At 35.5% G+C, this 11,388-nt stretch overlaps 1 protein-coding gene across 1 annotated transcript; it reads left to right on the top strand.

Moving 5' to 3' along the window:
• The first annotated feature begins 5,497 nt into the window (after positions 1-5,497).
• On the top strand, positions 5,498-8,059 carry LOC119413334 (Rieske domain-containing protein). The gene is made up of 4 exons (XM_037680375.1): positions 5,498-5,627; positions 7,008-7,238; positions 7,345-7,379; positions 7,598-8,059. Exons 2-4 carry the CDS (start codon positions 7,034-7,036, stop codon positions 7,883-7,885), a joined length of 528 nt encoding a protein of 175 aa, XP_037536303.1. The 5' UTR covers positions 5,498-5,627; positions 7,008-7,033; the 3' UTR covers positions 7,886-8,059.
• Positions 8,060-11,388: the final 3,329 nt, after the last annotated feature.

Consider the following 11,388-nt stretch of genomic DNA (forward strand, 5'->3'; position numbering starts at 1 on the left):
ACACACACACACACACACACACACACACACACACACACACACACACACGCACGAAAAAATTGTGTTATTTTCAATTACCGTATTTTCCGGCACCTTTTTGCATAAATTTCCAAGTCCTGTGATTTATACACCAAAGTGACTGATATACAATTTCCCCCCATATTTGTAACCCAATTTTTGGCTGAGATTTTACGATTTCATTCATTCTGATGTGAAAAATATTAAACAATACCGTTTGCAGCCACTAGAGGGCTCTCAAGAAAAGCCAAATGTCATTAATAGGTACAAGTAGCTATTAATGAGACACTTGACTTGCCATACTAAGCCACCTTCATCTTTCTCCAAAACTCCTGGAGCAAACATTAAATCAGCTTCATTTCGCCATGCTACCCAGGCGAAATGAAACTGATTTGACTGTTAAAGTGCATTTATTAAGGAAAAGTTAAACTGAGACACACCTTTACTATAATGTCGAGCAAACAAATAATTGTTTTTATGTTAATCTTGTTAAATTCTTGTTAAAGTCCTCCCGTGCACGCTCCCGCGTCCGCCATTTTGGCAGCCAATTGATTTTTGGCACAATACTGGCCCACGTTTCCGGGTGGTCAGCAGTGATGCATAATAAATTTTACTTATACGGAGAAGCGACTTATTTATGTTTTTTCCCCACTTTATTAGCCATATTTGGACTGATGCGACTTATACGGTGGTGTGACGTGTATGACAGAAAATACGGTATATACAATATAATACAATATAAACATAATTAAAAGTCAGCTGATGAAGGTGCTGGGATGTGAACACATTTACACAAACCAGGAAGACTTAGTAAACTTTGTTTGGCAATTTCTCTCTTTTTAGAAATACAAGGCTTATAATTTTAAATAGAAAATCTGCATGATTGTCCAACACTAGGGTGCTAAATACAAGAGATTAAATGTGTGAACAGTTTTATAAAATAAAAATGCATGCCTCCAACAACGATTTGACAGAATCCACTCTGATATTCCGCAGCCCTGAAATGTGAACCACTTTCTGTCCATCTTCTCTGGCAAATAACCTTCAGAGGGAAGAGAGGAGGAAAATATCAAGAGCAATATGTTAGCTTTAATACAACTCTGCACACTAAAGATAGAATATTGTGACTATTTAATGTGGAAAAAAATAGCTAACCAATAAAGAAAACATGAATGTAGCTAAAATAAACAGCTGTAAAACATTAAAATCAGGATAATAAAACAACAACAGTAGCAGCACCTTTTCCTGTGGTCCAAGAGGTCATACAGCTGACCACAGTAGATTTCAAAGAAACTGATGAAAACTAGTTGAGCTGGGTGGTCTGTCGTGGACAGCTGAGCAAAAATATCCCGAGCTGCAAGAGCGTACAACCCAGGTCCTCCAGGAGATGAACCTAGCATGGTGTAAGTCTTCCCTGCACCCGTTTGTCCGTATGCAAAGCAGGTGGCCTTCCCTCTGGATACACAAACAAAAGCACTCAAAAACTTATGTTTAAAACCTTTTGTATCTGAGTCAACCTACCCATTGAGCACGTGCTGCACCAGAGGAAATGTTGTTTTCTGATACACCTCTTCATTGGAGCTCTCCTCCCCAAAAACATGGTCAAAGTAAAACCTGTGCTGCAAACCAATCAGCAGGAGAAGATTTACAAGAGACAAACAAGAACAGCTGAAAATATGGGTGCGACAAAGTTTCCCCATAAAAAAAAAAAAAAAAAAAAAAAAACCTAACAAAATTTTGTTTTAGGATTCAAATTGTCAGATTTGTTTGTACCTGAAGGATGTACTCTGTGAGATCCACAGCTTCTTTGCTTTCGTGGACAACCACACAGTCTCCACCTGGAGTTGTCACAACATCTGCCTCTCCTCTCCTGCACTCAGCACGTGTTAAAGGCCTTTTCCTCACACACACGCTAATCCTTTGTACTCCCACGAGCCTGACGCACACACGCAGAAAAAAATACATCAGTCAAATCCAAATGAAGCTATTCATATCTGAAAAATGATTGCAGGTGGTTACTAAATGCTACCTGCAACAAATCAAGTGTAATGAACCCTAATCTAAAATATTAGCAGGACGCTCACTTGTTTAGAGCCTGAGGAGAACTCAGAGGGAGTCCGTAGTTGTATCCAGCTGTTCTTTTTGCTTCATAAACAGGTATGGACTTAGTCGTTCCTGTAGAAGAAATTTTCCTCTTGGATATTCCTTTTCTGTCGTTCAGTCCAAATAATTTGTTGGTAAATGTTTTAGACATCACTGGCCTAGGGTAACGCCTTTGGGATGGTTTACTGTTCTCTAGTAAACTAACATAATAGTTTAACGTAGGCGATTCTCTTGTGATGTGAAGCTTTTCTTCATTTTGACAATCATGTGGACATTTACGGTCATCCAGTTTATTGTTTTTGCTGTCCTGATGGGCATTTAGCACAGACTTTCTGCTTAAAAGCTTGTGTTGCATAGGTGTGGCTGATTCTTTTCCACGAACAGGCTGACCATTTTTATGTTTTGCATATACATGAACAGGATGAGAAGATTCAACATTGAACTCGAGCCGTCTTCGAACGTTTGATGGAATAGCAAAGCTGGAACTTCCCACAAATGCTTTGTTTTCATCCTGATCGTCACTCAAATCTTCATCAAGATTTTGACGCCTGAATCTACCATCCACTGCAGAGTCGTTTTCAGCACCTCCATCATGAACATTTTCACTGTTAATCATGACGTTGTCGTTCACAAGTCTCTTAAGGTCAAGAGTTTTGACTAGTTGGACAAGATGGAAAAGTCGAGTCCTGTCCTGCATAGAGTGAACTCCCAGGAGGGGGTAGTCCTCCATCCTCAGAGCTGAAAGGTGGGCTGCATGGCAAACACCCACCAAGGTAAACCTACAAGACAAGAAGGACAGGTATTACTGGAGAACACTGGTAATATTTGACTTTTAATGTATCTACTTACCTGTCATAATGATGCTGCAGCCCAGCAGCTCTCAGACACTCGTACAGGAAAACGGTCATTTCCTCCACTGTCTTTTCTTGAGGTTTTGATCCGCAACTATGAAGACAGGCAGACATGTCAGTTTAGTTGGTCCATCATATATCATAAAAAAAAGTAAATAAACACACAATTAACAACACAAGACTGTACTGTCTGTTAATATCTGACAGAGGATTGTGGATAATGACTGCTCCCCGAGTCAACACTACAACTCTGTGCTGTTGATGGTAAGCAAAGCAGGGAATACCAGGACGGTGGTGAAATCTGACACTAGTGTATGACAGAGATAGGGCAGCAAAATGCAGTCATGAAAGATTTGTCCGCTGTGGCAAATATGATAAATATAGCCAACACGGACAAGCAACTGTCCATGTCTATTGTAGATCTCTCTGCAGCTGCAACAATTTTGCCATATGGCAAGATTGAGATACGCACAATGATCTGTTCCTTCATGCTGAGCCACAGTTTATTCAGTCAGGACTCCATTAGTACTTGGAAATTAATTTATTGTGAGTCCAAACAAATGTCCATATTGGAATATCCATCCATCAATCCATCCATCCATCCATCCATCCATCCATCCATCCATCCATCCATCATCTTTACCCATTTCTTCCTTTTCAAACCAATATCTTGAACTTAGAGAATTAAATAGCATCTAATTTTTGGCTTGTGCAAACAATGCACTTTGTGTATATTCTGTTGGCATTTTTTTTACATATATTTCATAGGAATTGGCAAGCATGCATGCAAGTTTAAAAAATGTTTTTTAAAAAGCTAATACTCTCAGCAACAACAACAGCAACAACAGCATCAACAACAACAAAAAGGTACTTAAGAGAACGTAACCTTTACTTGACAAAAAACATTTTTTCTCAAAGTTGTCCGCCTGAGTGATATTTCCGTATACAAAATAGGTTTCCATGGAGACGCTGCTGCCCACGAGCTCTGGTCCTCTGTTAAAAAAAACTAACTAACTAAAGTTATTCAGAAATAAAGGCTGAAATTTTGTGGGACAGCTGGTCAAAATAAAACCCACTCGAGCTTTATAGTTAGAGATAATCCTTCAAAGGCTTAATGCCCATCAGTAAGAAGCTTCCTCAGACTAAACCGTCCACCCCACTGGTTTATTTATGAGACTGAACAGGACTACACAATTAAAGTGTGTTTAGAGGGTCATTTTACCAAGCAAACAGACTCTAAGTTGTACAACCTCAACTGAAAGTGTAAATGTGAATTTTATTTTTGCAGCACGAGAAACAACAGTACAGAACTTTACAGTTTATTCAAACTAAATTTTTAAATGAAACTCTAAAAATCAATAAAATATGAATGAATAAAAGCTAAAAAATAAACTACAAAGGCATGAAAAACAGTTTTATTTCTAATATAAACTTGGTTTACACTTTTTTATTTTTTTTTTATTTAAGAAACTGGTTTTACTTCAGTAACAATTATGGTAACAATGTCACAATTAAATGAGAAATAGTAATAATGACTCAAAACATACCCATCTCCAAAAGTGGCTTTATTTGTATGTCACTTACAAATAAATGCTGTACAGTACTTTCTTCTAAAAGGCTAGATTTATACTTTAGTTTATATTCATACTACTGTTTATAGTCACACCACTGTTTATATTCACACTACTGTTTAAATTCACACTACTGTTTACATTTACACTACTGTTTATATTCATAAGACTGTTTATATTCACACTGCTGTTTATATTCATACCACTGTTTATATTCACATTACTGTTTGTATTACACTACTGTTGATATATATATTTTTACTAGCCTTATTGCATATGTCACTTTTCCTACACCAATATCAAAGACTTCATACATATACTGTGTACATTCACCTCATGTGCTGCTTTGCCACTTACTACAAATGTCAATGTCAGGACCTTGACTTCATTTCATTTTATTTTATAAATATACTTTTTCAAAAAAAAAATTATACCGCCATACTACAATTTAAGACAGTATCATACTTTTATTATTTCATTTTAGGCTTATGTTTATCAAATGTTTTAAATGTTAAATGGTTGTTATTGTTTGTTACTGTTGCACCAGGGGTCTGAGAGAAATGTAATTTCAATCCTGTGTATGTCCTGTACATATTGCAGTTTTGACAATAAAGTGACTTTGACTTGATTTGACTTTGACTTAGTTAAGATTAATTTAAATATGTATTTGCTTGGATAAATGTTATTTCATTTAAGCTTTTTCATCACGTCAAATTATCTATAGTTAATAATTCAACGCCAGTCAGTAATATATTTCAAGATGTTAAATTACAGAAAAGGAATAGGTTCAAAGGTTCCGCTTCGTGTTTTTGTGGGGACTGTAATAAAAGTAACACACATCTTCCTTGCTAACTGGCTAACTCCAGCGCCGTATGGCTAACTCGAGGTGAAGTTTAGGTATAATCTCGTGATACATGTCAAAATTGTTCGTAAGTGTACAGTATATGCACAAGATAAGGCACCAATGTGCGTGTGTCCGCGCGCGTGTCGTTATTTTTAGTGAGATAAACTTGTTCCGGAGGCCTGCTGCCATGACAACCAGCTAACTTTTAGAGACACCTGCCACTGACAGAGACAACAACAGGTAACTATATTTAGATTTATTTAATGATTTTTGAAACATGAAAGCTCCTATGAAGGTTGTAGGGAGAAAACAATGAATTGTTTTTTCGGGTAACTAAATATATGAATTTAGTCTTGAACACTTTACATGTTTTAAATGTGTTACAGTAGTTAAGAGTTTTTCTTGGTGCGTTTCTTGTTTTTACATAATTTTCAGTTCAGTATTTATCTTAATGTCTTACAGTGAAAGGCTTTTTGTTCATAAAGTCATTATGTATGACCTATTCAGGCATAACTAATGTGGTAAGAGATCATTAGTTGGTACTGTAGTTTTAGACGGCCCCTATTAATATAATATTTTATGTATTTTGCATTTATTTAGCCACAAATGATTCATTTAGATACACTTTTTCTTCCAGGGAGTCTCGTTCAAAATAATTGCCTAATTATAAACTCAAAACAGATTGTTGTCAAAAGTTTAATTACAAAATAAAATGTCAGATTATTTACTTGTTTATGTGGAGATTCAACACAATCTTCTGGCTCCTTAGATATATAACTTTTACTAATTGGCACTTTATAATGTACCGTATGTGATGTTTTTTTTTTTTTTACAGCGCCCTGAGATGACTTGCTAGAGGGTGTTGTATAAATAAACTGAATTGAATTTTAATTTATATGATTATACAAAATAAAATCATGCAAAAGAAAGATAAGAGACGATGTACAGAACTATATTTTAACAACGTAAAGTTGATTAACAAACAGTTTTTAGCTAAGAACCTGGTATAAATGCAGTGTGTTTTTAATCTTTAGAACGAAACTAGACAAGCATTTTAAAGAAATAAATGAACAAACAAAACAACAATGATCTAACAGAACCTAAAATATGCATCAATTTTCAAAATTACAAGAAAACCTGTCTCCTTTAACGCACATCTTAAAGTGGTGGTTTAGGAATTTGACACATTATTTCAGCTAAAATTGAGCTATTTTTGTTGAGAGTCACAAAATAGTTTTGCTTTTCTTTTTGTCTCTATGTTTTTGCTAATTCTCCCTTTTTAACACACGTGTCACTTAAAAAAATCTCAGTTATGTTTCTGGAGATTAATAATCCTGCAGGGAAATCCTCTGCTCACTGAAACATCTGGGGGGAAAAAACAATTTTAGCCTTGCTATCAGTTTTTAATTGGCAGCACTCTTTTTTTATTTATTTAGTAAAATAATAATTGTATGATTTTATTGTATTTATGACTTTGATGTCTTTGGTTTATTGCTGGGTAAATTTAGTTAAAAATGCACATTAACAAGGAAATTATAAAAATGAGCAAGATCAAACACAAAATCAAGTAATTAACAGAAAGTAAACAATTTTCCTAAAAGTCATTCAAATTATTTATAGGAAGTCATCTCTAAGAAGTGGTCGGCATGTCCTCAGAAGAGGAGGCCCCCCAGACATCCTCTTCTCCATCATCTTCCTGCTCACCCTCATCTCCTCCTACCTTGCACTTCATTGGGAAGAAGAAGGACATCGTCGGAGCCCGGCGGGTGACCAAGCTTGTGAACGGCTGCAGAGAGGTGCTGGTCTTGTACCATCAGGGGCAGCTACATGCAATGGACATGCGTTGTTACCGTAAGCTCTGAGTGTGTTAAATTGTGGCGTGTGTTTTCTGCAGTAGGTCAGTAAATACTTGAAATACTTGTTCGTAAAGTCGTATTTAATTTTTTTCTATTGACAGATTCCGGTGGTGCTTTACAGGAGGGAGATATTGAGGTGAGTTATCTGATGCATTCAAATGAAGTCTAATAAAATACATCAGTTACTTGACACAATAACAGAAAGTAACTGCTCTCAAGCTTACAATAAATGCAGTTACTTCAAGCTTTTTTTTGTGTGAAATAGATAATGATTAGTATATTTTCCTGTAATACTGTTATTGAAGCTGTTATGGTTGTTACTGTTTTACACGCCTTCCTCATCGTTTGTGTTAGGAGTTTAATGGACGGCTGTGCATTGTGTGTCCATGGCACAAATACAAAATCACACTCGTAGAAGGGGAAGGACTTTACCAAGCTGTGGAGAATCCTACAGTCCGACCAATGAGGACTCAGTGGCGCTCCAAAGGTGTCAAACAAAGGATTCATAAAGTCACCGAAATCAATGGAGACGTGTACGTAACCCTGAACGATTCCAGAGAACACATCGAGTCAGACGTCTACCAGACTGAGAAATACAGGACAATTAAAGTCCAGCCACAACTCAAATCCAAAAGATTATGAGATGATGTTTTTGATTGAACAACCAAGAGTCCCTGACTGAAAGGGTTTTTTTTTGTAAGAAATAATCCCCTCATTTCATAAGATGTTGGCAGAAAGAACATGAGTCATTCCATGAGGTAAGAAGACAGAAAGTGATAAAAGAGAAAATAATATTCTCAATAATTAATAATTGTGTTGCTGTGAGATAGTCTTTCTGAAGTTAAACTATAAATTTACTTTTAATTTCTCTGATGCATGTTTATTCAATGCAGACTCACCTTGTCTATCTGCTGCTTGTTTTTGCAGCTAAACATAACACTTTTTTTTAATTTCTAAAGATACTTCAGAAAACTTTAAAAAAAAAAAAGGTTAAAATACATAAGCAAAATTTACCAGCATCTAGGTAAGAAAAAGCTTTTACAAGCAAACAAAAATCAGTCAGTGGCAGTTTTATCATATGAAACTTGTTTGATGACTATTGTGGGAAATGTATTAAAATATTCTAATACAGATGTGGTTCACTTGAATTTACTGATTTATTTTAAAGCTAAACAGTGTCTTAAAATAAACAAAACAATTAGGAAAACATATCAGAAAGTTTATTTTCATTGTCATTTTTATTACTTCTGCTACTACTAACTTGTGTATATCTGGATATAAAAGTGACTTATGCTCAAATTAATGAGGGAAAAAATAATTAATTCTATTAAGGTTGACAATGATTTTGACCAAAACGATCCATAAGTGAGATTTTCTTTTTAAAATGGATATATTTTTAATTATACTTCATTCATTTCTTGTGTTTATGTCAGTACTGGTTTAAATGTGGGACTGAGGTAAAAAAAAGATGTTCATATCAGCATAAACATAATAATTACTCAAGTACGTTTTTCAGAGAAATGTTGTCTCTCTGCTTTGTGGAATCCAGACGTTTTGTTTATTTATTTGTTTGTTAAATATTTTTATTCATTTTGTGCATGGAGTATACTTTGACAATTTTTATAAATATGTCAATACAGTATCAGGCAAATTTAGTGTCATTTGTGCGGTGTTGCAAAGCAGACACTAGGTGGCAGCAGAACCCTTTTTAATAACTACAAATTTTCAGTTTACAAAACAAGGCTCGCATTAAAATAGAAGAAAAGTTGTGCATATTAAGATATCAGTCTAAACAGAAACAAAATAAACAAACAGGAAAAAATGTTTGGCTTGTGGTTTCTCAATGGTTTTTAGTGCCTTTTTTTAATCAGTCTTTAATTGTCTTGACCTCATTGTAAAAAAAAAACAGCAAAGCTTGGCTTCCTTCCAGAGTGTTTTCTACAATGAATATGATATTTTGCCACTAACAGTTAAAGGTTTATAAAGTTGTCAGAATAGTTTTTATGCATACGTTTTTCAAAAAGGCCAAGCAACACATTCTTCCGCAGAAGTGCAAAATCTGCTTCAATGTTATTGAGAATAAAGTCACACAGCTTGTGACAGCTTTATTTATTGCTGCTGCACTATGTAGGCTGTATCTAGGCTGATACTAGGCTGCATCATGTATGATATCTATGTATCGACCCATCCATTGTCACTACATGTGCAAAAAAAACCAGTTAATATTAATTTCTTCTTGAATCTACAGTGAGGAAATCTGGAAATCACAATGTATGATTTTTAAAATAATTTATTTGTGTGTTACTGCTGCAAATAAGTATTTGAACACCTGTGAAAATCAATGTTAATATTTGGCTAGTTCTTCTGCAAAGGATTTGCAAAATTCTGAAACCAGTCCATCAGCGCCAGGTGATGTTATTTTTAAGTAGATAGTTGCCACTTTAATCCAGCATAAGAAGACTATACTGTTAAGGAGTTCAGAAATGTATCAGCTGATCTTTTGACAAAATTTTGAGCTATATATAGTTTAAACCAAAAGTTTGCATACATCATTTAAAAAGACATGCATTTTTTTCCCCACACTGTCTGACAAGAAATCACAATAAACTTTTTCCATTTTAGGTAAATTAGGATTACTAAAAAAAATCTATTTGCGAAATGCCAGAATAATGTGTACGAATTTTAAGGTAATTTTTATTGCTTTCTTCAAAGTCAAAAGCTTAAATACACTTCATTAGTATTTGGAACCATTACCTTAAACTGTATGACTTGGGTCAAATGTTTTGTATATTTTTCCATAAGGTCCTCACAACAGCTGGCAGGAATTTGGGCCCATTCCTCCTGACAGAACTGAGCCATGTTTGTAGGCTGCCTTGCTCTAATGCCTTTACAGCTTTGCTCATAAATTTTCAATAGGATTGAGATCAGGGCTTTGTGCTGGCCACTCCAAAACATTGACTTTGCTATCCTTGAGCCACTTTGTAACCAGTTTGGCAGTATGCTTCTGGTCATTGTCCATTAGGAAGACCCATTTGCGCCCAAGCTTTAACTTCCTGGCTGATGTCTTGAGATGTTGCTTCGGTATTTCCACATAATGTTCTTTCTTCATGTCATGATACCATCTATTTTGTGAAGTGAACCAGTCCCTCTTGCAGCAAAACAACCTCACAACATCATGCTGCCACCCCCGTGTTTCACAATCGGGATGGTGTTTTCTGGCTTGCAAGCTTCCCCTTTTACATCCAAACGTAACGATGGTCATTATGGACAAACAATTCAATTTTACTTTTGTCAGACCACAGGACATGTCTCCAAAAAGTAAGGTATTTGTCCCTGTGTGCTTTTGCAAACATTAATCTGGCTTTTTTATGTTTCTTTTGAAGTAATGGCTTTTTCCTGGCAGAGTGGCCTTTCAGCCCATGTCGATACAGTACGGTACTCGTTTCACTGTGGATAATGACACACTCTTACAGCTTCAGCCAGCATCTTCACCAGATCTTTTGCTTTTGTTCTTGGGTTGATATGCACACTTCAGTCCAAAGCACGTTCATCTCTGGGACACAGAACACATCTCCTTCCTGAGCAGTACGATGGCTGGACATTCACATCTTGTTTGTACTTGCAGTTGTGTATAATTGTTAGTACAGATGAAAGAGGCACCTTCAGACATCTGGAAATTGCACCCAAGGACAAACCAGACTTGTGCAAGTCCACAATTATCTTCCTGATATGTTGGCTGATTTCTTTAGACTTTCCCATGATGTTACACAAGGAAGCAGTGTGTTTCAGGTGTTCCTTAAATTACATCCACAGATGTGTCTCTAATTAACTCAGATGTTATCAATCAACTTATCAGAAACTTCCAAAGACATGACATCAAATGTCCCAAAATGGTTAAAGTCATCGTAATCTTAGTGTATTTAAACTTTTGACTTTGAAGAAAGTAATAAAAAGTGCCTTAAAAAATTCTCACTCTCATTATTCTGGCATTTTACAAATAGAAAAAAATGTGGTAATCCTAATTGACCTAAAACATTTATTCTGATTTCACGTCAGTATGAAAAAAATGTATATGTATCTTTTTAAATAGTGTATGTAAACAACAAAAAAGGTTGAATCATGTCATCTGGACTTCGTTTTTTTGT

Source organism: Nematolebias whitei, chromosome 8, assembly GCF_014905685.2.
Source record: "Nematolebias whitei isolate Nwh7 chromosome 8, NemWhi1, whole genome shotgun sequence".
Lineage (NCBI taxonomy): Eukaryota > Metazoa > Chordata > Actinopteri > Cyprinodontiformes > Rivulidae > Nematolebias > Nematolebias whitei.

Bases quoted from the DNA above. Each gene is read 5' to 3' on its own strand.
- LOC119413334 (XM_037680375.1), top strand. From the start codon at position 7,034: ATGTCCTCAGAAGAGGAGGCCCCCCAGACATCCTCTTCTCCATCATCT. The intron at 7,239-7,344 runs GTAAGCTCTGAG...TTCTATTGACAG, and splicing joins AATGGACATGCGTTGTTACC to ATTCCGGTGGTGCTTTACAG. The intron at 7,380-7,597 runs GTGAGTTATCTG...CGTTTGTGTTAG, and splicing joins TACAGGAGGGAGATATTGAG to GAGTTTAATGGACGGCTGTG.